Genomic DNA, 17969 nt, shown 5'->3' with positions numbered 1-17969 from the left:
CACTGGCCTGGGGTTCAAGGCTTTCCCTGACACTGACTAGGCCCTGAACTTAGAGTCACTTTGCTTCTCTGGGCCTCACTGTCCTTCCACACCTGTCAGCTGAGGCTAGTTGGGCCAGGTGGTTCCAACACTCTGCCTGCAAGGTTCCACTGCACACAGCCACCCAGGTGGGGCCTGCAGACTGCTAAGACATACTTCTGCCCTGTACACTGCCACTTATAAAAGCACAGGGGCCTCGTCCTCACTGGGAAAGTGATCAACCCCCAATCTCGGCTCCTGTTCAAACCCACTCCCAGAGGTTAAAGGCTAGTTATTAAGGCAGTTTAAGAAATGGACATTCCTCTTGCTCCTCGGATCCTTTCTGTGTTCTGCTAACCCCAAGGCAGCAGAGAGGGGCGGCAGGGGTGGTGGAGATGCCAGGGAGGTGGCCTTCGGGATGGCCTGGAGCGCCCCTTCGCCGCCCTCACCACCTTTCTTTGGAGAAGGCCTCAGTCTGCACGAGATCGCCAGGGTGCTCGGATATGCAGGCGCCGTTGAGGTCGCCCAGTTTACTGTCCGGCAGGTCCTCGGGCTTGGTGCAGAGCTTCAGGGCGCGGGAGATGAACACGTCCAGGTCGAACTGGGGGCTGGCGCCCCCGTCGATGGGGGCCGGACGGCCGGGTGGGGAGGCCGACAGGCGACGCTCGGGGCCGTCGGGGGGCGGGCTGGCGCGCTCGGGGACGCCCTGCGTGCTCTGGACCCACTGCGCGATCTCCAGGAAGAGGCTGGCCGGCTCTTCGTCGCGCGGCCCCGCGTCCGCCGCCACCGCGGCGGTGGGGGGCGCCCCGGCCGCCTGCTTCCAGTGCGACAGGTCCAGGATGAGCTTGGGCTCCGAGTAGTGGTGCGGCTTGTTGTCGCGCCACAGTAGCTTGTCCAGGTAGGACGGCGACCCCACCTTGTAGTCGCAGGAGCGCCCGTAGTCGGCCTCGAAGGCGCGCTCCATGGACGAGTGCGACTGCTCCAGGAAGCGCTCCGAGCTGCTCTGCGAGTCCTTGCGCGGGTCCACCTGCACGTCCTCCCCCAGCGGCGCCGAGCCCGCGCGCGGGTCGAGCTGCACCTCGCTCGCGTCCTGGTACCTGTCGGGCCGCCACTCCAGGTCCGACGACAGGCTCACAGGGTACCTGCAAAGGTAAGACAGGATGGTGATTGGACCCTTCCAACCGGGTTGGCTTTGTGGAGGGAGCCAACACCCCCCCCCCCATCCCTGTTTGCCACCCACAGGCCGGCTTTCCATTCCTTCCCAGTCCCTCCAGCTCCTTCCCTCACCTCCCAAGGTGGGAGGGTGATGGGACAAAGTAACGGTGAACCTCCAGGGCTCAGGCAGAAGGACTGATTGCCCGGCTTAACTCTTGTATCCTTTTGTATTCATTGAATATCCTACAAATATTTCTTGAGCACCTCCTATGTGCCAGACGGTGTTCTGAGCATTACCAGACACAGCAGGGAACAAAACAAAACCCCTCTCCTCATGTGATGGTACTTTCTAGTGGATGCACCTGTGCGGTACTCCTCAAACTTTGATGTGCACACAGATCACCTGGGCACCTTGTTGAAATGCAGTTGCTGATCCAGTAGATGAGGCAGGGTCTGAGAGTCTGCATTTCTAACAGGCTGCCAGTGATGCTGACTCTGCTGGTCCCTGGCCCACACTTTGAGTAGCAGGGCCCTAATGAGGGCTTCACAGCCTTGGCTCAGATTAGAATCACTTGTTGGGGGGCATTAAAAATAAAATTCCATGCCTGCCCCGCATCTCCAATGCTGATTCAGGAGGTCCAGGGAGGGGCCCAGCATCTGCGTGGTTGTCAAACCTCCCCAGGTGTTTCTAAGTTCCAGCCAGGGCTAAGAACCCCTGCCATAGTGGATCTGGTTGGAGGCCCTGCAGCACCTTGCGTAGATGCTGAGCAGGCAGGGCGTACTGAAAGATTACAGACACCCTCAGGAGAGGCCAGAGATCCTTGGAATTCTGCCCTCCGTCAACTGTCCTGCGGCCCTGAAGAGCCAAGTCTGCTAGCCAAGAGCAAATGAAGGGCAGGTGGGCAGGCCATCAGCTTGGGCTGAGCCCTCCCTCCCTGTGCCAGGTGTTCTATGCAGAATTGAGGGGGCGGGGAGAGGCAGGGAGCCCAGGGGAAGCCTCAGGCAGCAGCCAGCCGCTCCCAGAACAGGAGGCCTAGGGCTCACACAGGAAGAACCAAGGACAGGCAGGTTTGGCTGTGTGACCGGGCAGGCGGGCAGCTGCAGTCCACGCCTTGTGGTTTGCGAGGCACAGGAAGGTCCCAGTTCTCCCCACCCTCCCAGTGATGCCATTAACATAGGAGTCACTCCTAGAGGTGAACACTGCCTCCTCCCATGAGGGTCCTTGAAATTGCAGGGATTTCTTGGAGGAAGAACTTGTGAAGCCCGTCACCATTGGCTGCTACATGCCAAGGGCCAGATGTAAGGTGTCTGCAGTCTCCAGGCAACCCTGTGGAGTGTGTGCTACCACCTGCTTCACAGATGAGGACACTAGCGTTCAGAGGTAAGCAGTTTGCCCGAAGCAGCAGGGCCTGTGGGAAGGGGTTTGTCATTGTCTTTGTTGCCCGCCTTCCTCATGCAGGTGTGATGGGACAGGTTGGGAGCAGAGGGGCACCAGGTTTAGAAGTGGTCAGAGTTGATGGGCAGGGGCCAAAGAAACCCTGCTACAGTCTTCCTGACACCAACGCCATGCCATAGCCATGAAAAGCAGAGGACAAACCCTGCATAGCCAATGCTCCGTGCCCCCAGGTGCTGTGGAGTGGAGGACGAGGGGCTGCAGGAACCACAGTCAAGGGCAGGGCTAGCACGGGGGCGGCAGAGGAGAGAGTCTTCATTAATCTCTATGTGCTGGCAACTCTTGATAACAACAATCAACAACAACAAACCAACAAACCTGTCCTGAAATAGCAACGTTGCCCTGACCCTCCCTCGGAGCCTCCTTAATCTGAAATCCATCATCTGTCAAATGACTGGAAAGGAGAAACTGCTCATCTGTCACTTATGTAACTAGCTGTCACATTCTCGCAACAGCAGCGCTCCCACTTAGGCCCCCTCGGAGTCCTAGCTTCTAAGCCCTCGACTTTTATTTCTAAACCGAGCGGCTCCCAGTGCTTCCTTCCAGAATTAGCAGATGGTGATGCCCAAATGTTTAGGTGCCTGATCTAGGAACATCAGAACAGGAAGGGACCTAAGAGATCATTGTGTGCTTATGTGGAGATTGTCAAAAACTGCATCTTCTATCCAACTCTGATTCATTGGTAGTGACTTCCGGGCACACTGTGTTGAGAAGGATTCTGAGGCCCGGCTCAGTTTAGCAGGGAAGAGTCCTGTGATTGCTTGGCAGTGTCTGACATGGGTGCAGATTGGGGAGGGCCCACATAGGCCAGGAATTAGGTGTGTGACACAATGCCAATCTCTAACCTCTCTGAGCTGTGGCTTCCTCGTGCGTCAATGAGCGATAATAATAATGGTGCCCCTTTACTGGCATCTCAGGAGGTGCAAATGATGTGAACGGCATGAAGGTGTTGTGTGGTGGTAAATGTCACATTGTTTTCTTGTCTTGCGTTGCTGCATTTTGCTTTTCTGGGGCAAATTCCCAGCCTACTAGACGTGAGCTCTGGCTGTGGGGGCTCATTAAATGCTTGCCCGACATTGTATTGAGCCCTGTGTGCAGTACACTCGGGGTGGGTTGGAAAGCTGGTGGTGACTGGTGTTGCACAAAGGCAGGGCCCGACCACGCATGCAGGACATAGCTGGTCATCTACCAGGAATGTCTGGGGACAGGAGAGAAAGGCAGGAGGCTAAGCTGGGGAAAGCGCCCTATGGGCTGTAGAACTTGGGAGACGGAAGGAAAGGTCATGGAGGATCAGAGGCAAATAGAAATGAGAGGACGGCAATGTGGGTTCCAGACTCCAGGGCTGGAACCGCACCTGTCCCAGTTGGAGAGCTGGCTCTGGTTGGCGGCCATCAGCAGGATGTCGTCAATCTCATCCTCTATGCGGAAGGGGTGCTGCGAGGTGGGCTCGTCCTCGGGGCAAGCGTACGGGCTCATGTAGGGATGCTGCAGCCCCATCTCGGCGGTCAGGCGATCCATGGGGTTAAAGGTCAGGATCTTCTCCAGAAAGTCGATGGCTGTGGAGAGCAGAGCAGGACAGGAAGGTCATTTGTGCCCTTGCCAAGCTGAGAATAAGACTCCTCAGCATACGGACACCCCCTAGTGTTTGTACTTTTCCATTTGTCAAAAGGCTTTCGGATGTTTCCTTTCTCAGGATCCTCACCAAAATCCAGGGACAAATTCAGAGCAGCCGCTGCTTTCTGACTTCGCTAATGAGTTAATAGAGGTCCAGAGGGGTACAGTGACTCAGGTTACAGGAGGTCCAGGGCTAGAACTCTGCCTTGGGCTGGATTTCCCCAGAGACAAGGAATGGGGTGGAGGTAGTTTATGTGGCAGTGGTGCCAGGAAGCACCGGTAGGGCAATGGGGAAGAAGCCAGTAGAGGATGTGCCAATGAACCGTTCCTGCTGAGAGCCCCTGGGGCTCCGTTCCACTGGGTCCTCCAAGAGACAGCATGGGACACACCTCAGAGATGGTCCCACTTCGGGGGCAGGGGAAGCTGGAGTATCTCCATCCCCACCCTCATCTGTCATGGGTTGAGTGCTGCTGGAGTGGGTGGAGGACCCAGCAGCAAGAAGGCTCAGTGAGAAGGGTCGCCGTGGAGCTAGGCGGGTGGGACAGAGCCTGACAGCCCAGGGCTCCTAAGTCCAGAGCCCTTTCTACTATATGTTGCCCCTGGAGGTTTGACAAATAAAGGCCATCTTCAAAATATTTATCCCCTGGGCTGAAGCCCCCATGCTGTGCCAGGCAGTAACGCTTCAGTGACTATAGATCAAGGGGAGGACCTGGCAGCTGAACCTGGGCGTGGAAACGGGCACTCAGGAGCCCTGTGCGGTGGCTATTTGCCAACCAGCGTGAAGGTATATCAAGATGGCAGCCACCTGTAGGGCATTGTGGGTGTGCACTGGCTGAATGTCACCTCCGCGCACAGGTGCCCTTTGTCCTGAGGGGGGTAGGGACACCTGTCTGCCCTGTGAGCTCAGCCCCGGGTTATCTCAGGGCAAGTCCGGTCTGGAGGTTTGTATTCCTTCTCAGCCCTGGAGGCTCCGCTTAAACCATGGCTTGGCTAATCAGATTGCAGCCCACATGGAAAAGGAGGAAAGCAGCTGAGCTCAGGGCCAGGCTTCTGTGCCCTCTGAGGGGCTCCCGGGTGGGCCTCAGCCTGCACCATTACTCTGCCCCTCACACCAGCCCTGGACCTCTCTGCGGGAAAATTCATCAGTGATTCCAGAAATCGATGGATTCTGAAGGTCACTGGCCTCCCAGGAGGATGCAGTTCTGTTCCATAATCCTAGACTGAAAGATCGGTTAAGCAGCAGTAACTCTGATCCCTCCCCAGTGCTCGGCGGCTCAGGGCATGCTTCTGGGCCCAGGGCTGCAGACCTGAAAGAGAATCAGCCTCACAGATTCCCAGGACTGGGAAGAATCAGGCAGTGCAGGGCCCAGCTCTGCCACTGCCCAGCTCCAGGATGGGCAGGTCTTTTCTTCTTTGGGCTCCCAGCCCCTCGCTCGGCCCCGCCTACCACCCTGAACCTTTTGACAAGGAAGTGAGAGAGTTGGAGCTCTAAACGGTGGCAGGCATCATCCCCATCATCATCAGTATTAAGAAAGACCCAGCGAACGCTGACGTTGGAAAATGCCAGCCCCGAAGGCCGCTTCACTGACTCTAGTAAGGATGAGAATCTCCCCTTACCTCTCTCTGACAGCTGGTCCTCCAGCAGGTGCCCAGACACTTCTGGGAAGCCCAAGTGTTAGAAAATCCTGCCTTATAGCAAACCTAAATCTGCCCCTTTAACTCCTGCCCTCGAGCCTCGCTCTGCCCTCTCTGGTCCCCCCATGTCAGCGTGCTCTCTCTTCCCCATGACTGTTCCCATCATGTTTCAAGGCAGCAGTCATGTCCCACGCAAGCCTCCTGTCCTCCTGGCACACAACTGGCCTACATCTCCTAGCCTCCCCCGCAGTTCGGTGTGGCCGTGTGACTGGGGCCAATGGGAAGGGGCTGGAAATGATGTGTGTACCCCGCTTCCAGGCCAGACCCATAGACACCTCCTGCAGGAGTGTCTGCTCTCCCTTCGCCTGTCTTCGGCCGGAAGTTGGTGCCCTGCGGGTAGGGGGGAGCCTTGAAAGTTACGATTGAAGATGTCACATGGCCAGCATCCCAGGCGCGGCCCCCAGGTTCCCCCACTCTGTCTGAACTTGAGTTGAGCAGTGAATACACAGCTAGCGGGTAAGCCGCAGAGACTTCAGGTTTATAGGCTACAGCACTGGCTTCACCTTAACTCATAACCACACCGCCCCGCCTCCACCAACTCCTTTTCTCTAAGTTCAACCTCCCACATGTTTTCTTTAGTGCTTCTAATATAATGAGGCTTCTGTACAATTGTGTCACCTCTCTGTGGCCCCAGTGGATTCCCAGCTGGACTTCTCAGAGCCCCCGGGATCCTCAGGAAGGATTCTCAGGGGCGTCTCTGGAGATCAAGAGGCAGGTGGGCAGGGCCCCTCACCCCTCACCCCTGCTGCACCCAGAGGACTCCTTTCCCTGTTTTGTCTATTAGATTTCCTCATCAGCTCTGTCCTTTGTGATATAGTTTCTTCTTGTAAGTGGAGCTCAGAAGTGAACGCCCTGGCGTGGTCTCAGGCCTGCTCCCTTGTCCTGAACCTGTGGTGTGACGGCTGTCTCGGCTGCTGAGGGATACAGTCCGCCCAGACTCTGTCCATCGAGCCTCTGAGGGTGACAGCCAGAGAGGACTCCCACCTCTTCCCAGGCCTACGGGGCCTCACATGGACAATCCAGGACAAACCGAGAGTCACCAACTGACTCTTAGGGACAGGTGCGCGTGATACCCTTTCTCCCACTGAAGTTTCATTTCAGCCATACCTCATTACCCTGAGGCCAGGCTGATTGGGGCCACTTTTCAAGCCCAGTGGCAGACAAGAGAATTGTGGTTGAAGCTGGCGCATTGGGAGGGTGAAGCTTTCGTGAACATCTGTTTGGCTACAGGATCAAGTCTGTACACGTCCGCTGGGTATTCAGAGCCCTGCAGTCTCTTGGCCCTTCTCACCTATCCAGCTTCACTTCCTACAGTCAGCTTCCCGCTGATCTGAGCCCTCACCAGTCCTCCAGGCCGGTTCTTTATCCCTCTCAGTGCTTGGTGGCTCTCTTCCCCTCCCCAAATACCCAGAGCTCTCGTTAGCCCCTTAGGATGTGTTCCTTCATCTGCTCATCTCTGACGTGTACTCCATCTTCCCAGCTAGACCATCACTTATGTCTCTGATCTCTGCGAGACAGGCCCACCACACTCAGAGCCAAGTCACCGAGGGACTGCTGTGCGTGTGGTGGTTTGGGGGATGGGGACATGGGTGACACATCCCTGATCCAGAATTCCTGAGAATTCTGAACCTTGTGTCACATGGTGGGATTTCTACAGAGGCCTAGGAATCAAAGTAAATGTGGATGGGCTGAGTCTTAATTTGTGGGGAATCAGATTGCCCCCTCCCTTAAAGATGGGGAAACTGAGACAGATTGAATGGGGATCATGGCCAGAGAAATTGTTAGTCCAAGTTCTTGGTTTCTTGATGGAGAGGAGCGTGGCAGAGACAGCTGTACCCCATGTCTGTTCTCCTCTTTCATAGTAATGGACACAGAGTGGCAGTGGAGTAAGTGTCCACTTCCCAGCCTCACTGCAGCGAGGTGGGACCATGTGACTAAGTTCTGGCCAACAGGACACGAATGGAGGTGAGGTTAAGTCAAGGGAACTGCCCTCCTTCCCCGCCTTCCCCCAGCTGGTAAGGGCAACACCCTAAGGTGGCAGAAATACAAGACAGAAGGGGCTTGGGCCCTGGTAGAGCAGGTCTACCACATTGGCCCTAGACTATCTACTTTGGATTATTATATAAGAGAGAAATAAACTTAACTTCTTTTTTCTTAAATAAGAAATACATGTTATTTAAGCTGTTGATAATCTGGGTTTCTTTTACAATTGACAAGACCGTATCCTACCTGATATAGGGGTTTCCTAAGGGAGCCTCTGGCAGGTAGAAGGCTGGTGGCAATGTAACATCTCAGATGATGGAGCAACTATCCTATGCTAAGGGCTTTACAAATTCTGTTTTACTTACTTGTCACGGTGACCCTGTGTGTCATGTATTATTACATCCATTTTACAGTTAAGGAAACTGAGATGCAGAGAAGTTAAGAAACTTGCCCAAGGCCAAACAGCTAGTCACTGGTGGAACTGGGAACTGAGCCTGGGTCTGGCTTTGAAGCTGATGAAACCATACCATGCCTTACAGAGGGAAAAATAAAGGGAGATGGAAGAGAGGGAGGGAGGCAAGTGAGAAAGAAGGAAAAGGAAGCAAAATCAGGGGTAGAGTGTGGAGGACCAGCTGTGACCGCCCTGAGGGTGGCCTGATGGCCGAACTCAGTCTGGAAGTAGCGAGGGCAAATGCCCGCTGCCAGGGGTCCCCAGCTTCTGTGTCTAGGGACTCTGTTTGGTCCTTTTGGAAGAGACTGCCTGCCCCAGCCCCCCAGGGTGAAAGCAGAGTGCTGCCTCCAGGTGCTGGCTTGGCCGTCGGACTCTGGTACCTTCGCTGTTCACTTCGGGGAGCAGCTTGCGCAGTGGCCTCTTCACCTCCCAGGCGCTGCTGACGAAGGAAGGCATCACCTTGAGCAGCTCGTCCTTGTCTTCCTCCCGGATCACAGGGATGGTCTCCAGGATGAGCTGCATCTGCTCCAGCTCGTGAGCCCCTGGGGAGGTAAACACCAGATGGTTGAGCGTGCTGCCCACGTGGCTGGCGTGTGTGGAAGCTCCCGGGCCGCTCTACGACCCTGGGGCAGGGGGACCAGAGCTGGGCTGGGAGCCAGGGAACCTGAGTTCACTCTGCCACTAACTTGCTGTGTGACTGTGGGCAAGTTGCTTGCCATCTCTGGGGCTTGGTCAAATGTAGAAAGAAGGGGTAGTCTCTGGGGCCCCATCCGTTCCCCTAGCATTCTGTGCCTCTGGAATGGACCAGTCTCATATAGCCTGAGTCAGCCATCGCTAAAGTGATGGGAACAGCCTGGCCCAAGGCTTTCCAAATGCTCTTTCCCATATGCCTCTGTGCATGTCCTTTACTGGGCTGGGGAAGGAAGTGATTTTAAGGCTAGGAATGAGTCTTACCTTTTGGATTTCCATTAGGAAGAAAAAAAGTCAGGAAGAACAAATTAAGCTTGGGATGTGTCATGAGCACACTGCCTCTGTGCTCCTTTGGGCAGAGGGAGGAAGACAGACTGTGCCAGGTCTGTGGGACAGGATGGAGTCGAGCATTCAAGCACTCATTCACTTATTCATTCATTCAACAAATGATTATTTATGGAGTGTCGTCTCCATAAATGGAGTGTAATCTCCATGAATACCATCCTCATCCGTAAGAAGCTTCAGGCTTTGTGCATCTTGGAAACTCAACTCCTCTTCTACGCTTAGGCCATCACGGATGCTGCTTCAGAGCTTTGACGCTGCTGGGATGGGTCAGGTCTGAATCCTTGCTGCCCCCTCTGACTTCCAGGCTGTTCTTACCTCCAGTTCCTCCATTTTCCCTTTTGGCATGAGTAGCCTTGCCATTTACCTCTACCAGGTTAAATCCAACTAGGCCCCGTCTTCCTGAAGAAATGCCCCTGACTCACCCAGCTGCACAGAGCTCCCTCCCCTTACCACCGATTCCCATGGGGTCCCAGTCTTCCAGAAGCTGGTAGCCAAGGGCGGGGCTCTTCCGTGTCCCCCATGATGCCCTGTGCGGCACTAAGCACTTGTGGATGCTGTGAGCGCTAACCCAGAAAGTGCCTACGGATCAGCATCCGCTCTGAACGAGTCCCTTGGCCTCTCCCTGCAGTGGGCTCGTGTAGGCTCAGTTCAGAGACTCTGGGAGACTTGTGGGGTCCCCTCTCCAAATGAGCACTCCAGACCGACCTCTCACAGTGGCAGGGAGAGGGGAGGAAGGGGCTGAAAATGTAGGACGGGTGTTTTCAGGGGTCAGTCTCAAGATGTTCGAATATACACGATTATTGATTTTGAAAGTTCTGTGCTCAAAAGGCTTTTTTTTAGCCTCTCCAGTATTTTGCCTGAAATGGTTGATAATCAGGTACCATAAAAGCTGCAGAGGTGACGCCAAAGAGAAAGACTAGCATGTCTGTGATTAACATGTGTTTCCCCCGCCCCGCGCTTTTTTTTTTTTTTTTTTTGCGGTACGCGGGCCTCTCACCGCTGCGGCCTCTCCCGTTGCGGAGCACAAGCTCCGTATGCGCAGACTCAGCGGCCATGGCTCACGGGCGCAGCCGCTCCGCGGCATGTGGGATCTTCCCGGACCGGGGCACGAACCCGTGTCCCCTGCATCGGCAGGCAGACTCTCAACCACTGCGCCACCAGGGAAGCCCTGTTTTCCCCTTTTATTGAGCTACAGCAGAGGAGAAGGAAGGTGCCTGGGTAGCAGCTTACCAGCAAAGAGCATCCTCCCCGTGAGCATCTCTGCCAGGATGCAGCCAGCGGCCCACATGTCAATGGCTTTGGTGTAGTTGTTAGGGGAGAGGAGCAGGCGTGGTGAGCGGTACCATTTCGTTACCAACCCTTCTGACAGGTAACCCTGGAAGACAAAATCCAGGCTTCCAGTAATCAGTCATTTGTAGACACCCCCCCTCACATGCCTCTCCTCCTTTCCCTTCCCAGGGAGATAGGACCCCTTTCACTCTCCATCCTTTCCCATTGATCGTCTGGTTAGAGGGGTTTAGGCAGCGTTGTGGGGCTCAGAGGCTTTGGTGGGGGAATCTTATGAGGCCCTGGCGTTCTCTTCTGTGGAAAAGGATCCAGGATGACACTATTTAAGAAGCAGTGCTTTCCCAGCCCATCTTGATGTAATGACGCATAACACTCTACCCTCATCTAGTAAGAAGATGGAAAAGTAGGAGCCATACTTGAGTTTGTTATCACCATCAACAGAGTAACGATGAGACAGTGGGATTTGATTTATTCAGTGGCTGAATGTCAGAAAGAGCTGTAAGATTTAAATCAAGCCAGTTGCTTTGGTGCAGATGATTAAATTAATTCTGCCGTGATGTCAGACGCCAAGCCCCTGCTGGGAATGGATGAGGCCAGCTTCGTAATGGGTGCGGGTGAAGGGCTTTTGGAAGCAGCCCTAAAAGGCAGAGTGGACACAGCTTTGGTTGGCCCAGAGGATTCTGGGAGTTCTACAGAGTGTCTTTGGGGGGATAGATGTTCTAGCTGATTTCAGCCACTGCTCAATGTGCGGTCTGGCGTGGAATCCCTCACTACGGGATATAGTGACAGCATAGGTGCTTTAGCACAGATAGGGAAGTATAGCCAGGCAATTCGGAGCTTGTTCTCTATGTAATTCACAAAGCTGGCCCAACAGTGGAATCTGGGAAATGTCTGTTGAATTACATGGAACGGTCTCTCTAAATTGAAAAAATAGACCTATTTGGTGGTCAAGGTCAGATAATTAGCACCAGGGGGATCCAGTGAGAAATTCTAGGGACGGTTTTGTTATTTGCTGTTGTAATTTCCAATTTAGCATCTAATTTTCCTTTTTGCTGATGTAAAAAGTATCACAGACCTAGGTTAAAAGCAGGTGAAACGTTAGGAGGCCCAAGTACCCAGGAGCTTTCGATCAATTAATCTGAAATCTCGTCACTTGTTGAGCAAAGATTTATTATGTTTTAAACCTGAGAGCCCTGAGTTACAGCAGTTTTCTCTCCTCTGTGGCACATATTTCTTTAGAGCAGGTCCTCAGACTGGTGGAAGGAAGGAAGACAAGACTAAGGTGTACCCATTCCCCAGCCTCAATGCTCCAAAATGAGCTCCTTATAATTTTTAAAATATGCCCCCTTCTCTGTCCTTTGGGCCTTTGCATGTGTACTTGCCAGGGATGGGTGTCCTCACACCCACTGTCCTTCCTGGCTAACTCACACTCAGGCTGCTTCCTCTCAGAAGCTTCCCAGTTCCCTGGGATGAGGTTGAATGCCCCTTCCCAGGAGCTCCATGATCCCTGTCTTGTTACTATTTCTTTACTTCTCTGCAGTTCCACCTTCACCCACCCCACCCCCAGGACCACTAGACTATTCACCCCTCATGGGCAGAGGCTGTATCTTGTTTCTCAGCCATTTCTGCATTGCCTACTGCCAAGTCTGCCTCCTAGGAAATGTCCAATGAACACAGATGGAGGGATGAGTAAGGAACGTCTCACATGGTCTGAGCCCCTTCAAAATGGGGCACCTTCTGGGGGAACCACGGATCCCCTTCTTTAACAGACCTGATTTTATGGAGAGATCCAGTTCCCACTTTCAGTGGTGGATGAGGAGTTTAGAAAAGTTGTCAGCTTTTGCCTTATGCCTTGCCTTCTTCCAGAAAGGACTGGCAAGTGTAAGTGATTTTTTTTGTGTGTGTGTGGTACGCCAGCCTCTCACTGTTGTGGCCTCTCCCGTCGTGGAGCACAGGCTCCGGACGCGCAGGCTTAGCGGCCATGGCTCACGGGCCCAGCCGCTCCGCAGCATGTGGGAATCTTCCCGGACCGGGGCACGAACCCGTGTCCCCTGCCTCGGCAGGCGGACTCTCAACCACTGCGCCACCAGGGAAGCCCAGTAATTTTTTTTTTAAGTCGGGCTTATTGAAGTATAATTTATAAACAGTAAAATTCACTCTTTTTAGGGTATAGTTCTATGAGTTTTGACAAAGCGTAGAATCATGTAACCACCATCATAATCAAGAGACATACAATTCCATCAGCTCACACAATTCCCTCGTGCCCCCTTCTGGTCACCCCCGAGCCCCAGTTCCCTAGAAACCACTGTTTTCCATCCCTTTAGTTTTGCTTGTGCAGAACGAACGTCATATAAATGGAATCACAGCGTGTGGCCTTTTGAGTCTGAATTCTTCCCCTTAGCATAATGCATCTGGACTCATCCACATTGCTGTATGAAGAGTAATCTGTTAGGAGTTTAAGTTTGATTCTAGAAAGGAAAGAGACAAGCCAGACTGTAGAAGCTCACATCTGGGTGGGTGACTTATAAATAAAGAATGGTCCAATTTTATTTTCCAGTCAGAGAAAGACTAAAGCAGCGTACCCAGAGGGGAGGTGACTTAAGGTGAGTTTACTCTGATGTGTAAATGAGCAATCTTTTATGGGACAGAATTCCCTGTAATTAACACCTGCCTATCTGCAGAGTCTGGAGCTGAAGTGGGACACAGGGAGCTTCCTTCTGAAACACCTGCCCTGAAAGTAAAAGAAAGATGTTTGGGCAAGGGTGCCCCAGGGCCAGAATTATGGGCAAGGCCATGATAACAGCTGAGAAAGTTCACCCCTGGCTCTTCCTTACCTTTGAATGAAAACCAAGAACCTGCCAGATTTTTGTCAACTACTAGCTTCTTCCCTCAAGTTACTTGTCCCTCAAGTCAGGGGATTTACTGATATGTTTCAGAAGCCACAGGACAGAGGAGGATTTGGGAAGGTGCAGTGGCTTTTCTGCCAGGCTCTGGAGCAAGGGGAGCCCTGGGGAAGTGGGGGATGGGAACAGAGGGGAGCCTGCATTCCTGGGTCTGTGGGGCAGACACGGGGAGGTGCTGGAGGTCTTGCCCTCAGCTGAGATGAGCCCTGGGTGTCTGAGTGGGAGAGGCACTGGGGCCCGCCGCACAATACTGGTGATCTGAATTCAACAGAGGAGTTTTAGTTGAGTGGATGGGGCAAAAGTCAGAATTTTCTAGAATAAAAAAAATCTTTAAGGATACCCAGGAGTGGAGACTCAGTTTTATCAGAAGGGCCCATAAATCCGTGAGTGTACTGGCTCAGCAGAGATCCTTAAATGGCTTTCCTGCCGGAGCCTGCAGGGTGAAGATAGTTTCAGCTCCATTTGGATGTAGAGGAAGCTGTCTTCAGTGATCAGACATGGTCTCTCCCGGGGCTCGCCCATTGGCAGGCTGACCAGTGGGTGGGACAGCGGGCACAGGCAGGGCGTGTTGTCTCATCACCACTCTGGGGAGACGGGAAGCGGACACTCCTCGGGTCACCCCCTGAGTGTAAGAGGCAAGACCAGAATCACCCTTTCCCTAGTGTCCCAGTTGTCCTGCCAGCCCGTCCCTTGGTGTTTCCAGTGAGAAGGCAACTCCGGAGGCACCACTGGGAGGGGTGGACACGGTTTCCTGTCTAGACCCCACCATGGGGACTTTGGACTTCTTCAGCTATTACTCCAACCAGCCCATTGTGCTGGAGTCATGTCCAGCCAGTGAGAGGCTCTGACTTTGACAGCCTTAAAGGTGTTTGGAAATAATCTGGTAGCAGCTGCCCCAGGAGGAGAGTAATTAGGGACCCCCCACAGATCCAGAGGGAGGGTAGAATTAAAGCTGAGCATTCTCTTTGCTGAAGGAGCAAGGAAACCACACTCAGTCCCAGCTGCCTGCCAAGGAATTCGGAGCAGCCTCCATCGAACTCACCCTGGAAGGGTGGGCACCTGTCCGCTGCTCCGGCGAGCCTGTATTGGGTGGGCTTCAGCTCTGCTCAGCTTGCCTTCTCTGTGCCTCCACTGGCCCAAGCCTGATCTCTTGGGTCTGGGAGTCAGAAGGCTGGAGGAGAAAGCTTGATCCCATAAACTTTCCACGTCACCCTTTAATGCACCTACTGGCACCTCACAGAGGTAGGGCAAATTTAAATAGGGACAACACTCTCCCAAGAATAAAAGCCCTGGGTGTGGGGAGACGCCAAGGTAGCGTCTCCCCACAACTAGGGCGCCTGCCAGCTGCTGGTGGGGACCCTGACGCCCAAGGAGATGGGAGGAACCCCCAAGTGAACCGGTAGGACGCGGGGGGACTGAAGGGGGAGGAGAAGTGGAGGCCAGACAGGATTGGCACCCCTGAGGCTGGGGAGATCAGGAGAGGCAGGCGGGAGGGACCCTCATGAAAGAGCGGGAGAGGAGCTGAGGTTGATCTCCCGGCCCACTCGGGCCGGGGAGCCTGCTGAGCTCCCAGGCCGATACCCCCCCTCCAAAGCCCCCTCCAGGCTGCATGGGTCCTGGGGGCATAGGAAGGAGGCCGAGGGGCGAACAGCAGAGGCAGGCAGGAGGGGCCCTCCCAGACGGGAGGAGCAGGAGAGGAGAGGAGGGCATTTGCCCTGCCCACTCAAGTGCTCCCAGGTGAGGTCCCCTTCCCTCTGAGACCAGCGGTGGGGGGCACGCCTGGGCCCCTTCTGTTCCTTGAGCCTAAGCCCCACTCCCCACAGCCCCCAGGGCCTTTTTCAGCCCTGTGGGTCCTGAGCATAGGCCCTGCCCACCACCAAACCTTGCCCTTGCTTAGACCTCACCCTCCACAGCCAAGGCCTCCCCCCACCTTTTTTTTCTTCCTTTCTTTCTTTCTTTTTTCTCCTTCTTCCTCCTTCTCTTTCTTACTATTGTAGTACTGATGTACCTTCCGGTTGTTGATTCATCTATATTTTTATCTTTATGTTCTTTCTAACATACCTGTTAGTTTCCTAGTCTAATTTTATTTTTTACTTTGTTATTGTTCTCTCTCTGTTTTTTTTTTTTTTTTTTTTTGCCACCCACATGGATTGCGGGATCTTGGTTCATGAGCCGGGGGTCGGGCCAAAGCTCCTCCGGTGGGAGCTCCGAGTGCAAACCACTGGACTAACATAGAACCTCAGACCCCAGGGAATATTCATTGGACAGATGTCTTACAGAGGTCCTCATCTCAGCACCAAGACCCAGCTCCACACAACAGCCTACAAACTCCAGTGTTGGAAGCCTCAGGACAAACAACCAGTAAGACAGGAACACAATCTCACTCATTAAAAAAAAAAAAAGAGACGGCAAAAAGTATGTCACAGATGAAGGAGCAAGGTAAATACCTATAAGACCAAATAAATGAAGAGGAAATAGGCAACCTACCTGAAAAAGAATTAAGAGTAATGATAGTAAAGATGATCCAGAGTCTTGGAAATAGAATGGAGGCATGGATTGAGAAAATACAAGAAATGTTTAACAAAGATCTAGAAGAACTAAAGAACAAACAAACAGAGATGAACAACACAATAACTGAAATGAAAAATACACTAGGAGGAATCAATAACAGAATAACTGAGGCAGAAGAACAAATAAGTGAGCTGGAAGACAAAATGGTGGAAATAACTGCCAAGGAACAGATTAAAGAAGAAAAAATGAATTGAAGACAATCTCAGAGACCTCGGGGACAACACTGAACACACCAACATTCGAATTATAGGAGTCCCAGAAGAAGAAGAGAAAAAGAAAGGGTCTGAGAAAATATTTGAAGAGATTATAGTTGAAAACTTCCCTAACATGGGAAAGGAAATAGTCACCCAAGTCCAGGAAGCACAGAGAGTCCCAAACAGGATAAACCCTAGGAAAAAGACACCAAGACACATATTAATCAAACTAACAAAAATTAAATTCAAAGAAAAATTATTAAAAGCAGCAAGGGAAAAACAAAAAGCAACATACAAAGGCATTCCCATAAGGTTATCAGCTGATTTTTCAGCAGAAACTCTTTAGGCCAGAAGGGAGTGGCAGGATACACTTAAAGTGATGAAAGAGAAAAACCTACAACCAAGATTACCCTAACCAGCAAGGATCTCTTTCAGATTCAATGGAAAAATCAAAAGCTTTTCAGACAAGCAAAAGCTAAGAGAATTCAGTACCACAAAAACCAGCTTTACAACAAATGCTAAAGAAACTTCTGTAGGTGGGAAACACAAGAGAAGAAAAAGACCCACAAAAACAAACCCAAAACATTAAGAAAATGGTAATAGGAACATACATATCAATAATAACCTTGAATGTAAACGGATTATATGCCCCAACCAAAAGACACAGACTGGCTGAATAGATACAAAAACAAGACCTATATATACACTGTCTACAAGAGACACTTCAGACCTACCTACATACAGACTGAAAGTGAAAGGATGGAAAAAGAAATTCCATGCAATTGGAAATCAAAGGAAAGCTGCAGTAGCAATACTCATATCAGATAAAATAGACTTTAAAATAAAGACTGTTATAAAAGATAAGGAGGGACACTACATAATAATCAAGGAACAATCCAAGAAGAAGATATAACATTTATAAATGTTTATGCACCCAACATAGGAGCACCTCAATACATAAGGCAAATGCTAACAACCATGAAAGGAGAAATTGACAGTAACACAATAATAGTAGGGGACTATAACCCCCCAGTTACACCCATGGACAGATCATCAAAACAGAAAATAAATAAGGAAACACAAGCTTTAAATGACAAAATAGACCAGATAGATCTAATTGATATTTATAGAATATTCCACCCAAAAGTGGCAGAATACATTTTCTTCTCAAGTGCACATGGAACATTCTCCAGGATAAATCACATCTTGGGTCACACATCAAGCCTCGTAAAATTTAAGAAAATTGAAGTCATATCAAGCACCTTTTCTGACCACAATACTATGAGACTGGAAATCAATTACAGGAAAAAAACTGTAAAAAACACAAATACATGGAGGCTAAACAGTGTGCTACTAAATAACCAAGAGGTCACTGAAGAAATCAAAGAAGAAATTAAAAAATACACAGAAACAAATGACAATGAAAACATGACAATCCAAAACCTATGGGGTGCAGCAGAAACAGTGCTAAGAGGGAAGTTTATAGCAATACAATCTCACCTCAAGAAACAAGAAAAATCTCAAATAAACAATCTAACCCTACACTTAAAACAACTAGAGAAAGAAGAACAAAGAAAACCCAAAGTCAGGAGAAGGAAAGAAATCATAAA

General features: G+C 51.8%; 1 protein-coding gene across 1 annotated transcript in view; it reads right to left on the bottom strand.

Moving 5' to 3' along the window:
- Positions 1 to 463: 463 nt before the first annotated feature.
- Positions 464 to 17969, bottom strand: part of MAPK4 (mitogen-activated protein kinase 4) — a 74842-nt gene continuing 57336 nt past the window's right edge. Inside the window, exons 2-5 of the mRNA XM_027118858.1 lie at positions 10635 to 10779; positions 8750 to 8911; positions 3981 to 4182; positions 464 to 1160 (exon numbers count right to left, since the gene is read on the bottom strand). Coding sequence (XP_026974659.1) covers positions 464 to 1160; positions 3981 to 4182; positions 8750 to 8911; positions 10635 to 10779 — 1206 coding nt within the window. The remainder of the gene's footprint in view (positions 1161 to 3980; positions 4183 to 8749; positions 8912 to 10634; positions 10780 to 17969) is intronic.

The sequence above is a fragment of the Aethalodelphis obliquidens genome, unplaced genomic scaffold, assembly GCF_003676395.1.
Source record: "Aethalodelphis obliquidens isolate GAN/ISIS:26980383/991018 unplaced genomic scaffold, ASM367639v1 scaffold19, whole genome shotgun sequence".
Lineage (NCBI taxonomy): Eukaryota > Metazoa > Chordata > Mammalia > Artiodactyla > Delphinidae > Aethalodelphis > Aethalodelphis obliquidens.
The sequence above is the reverse complement of the archived record's forward strand: the minus strand, read 5'-3'. Positions and strand labels throughout refer to the sequence as shown.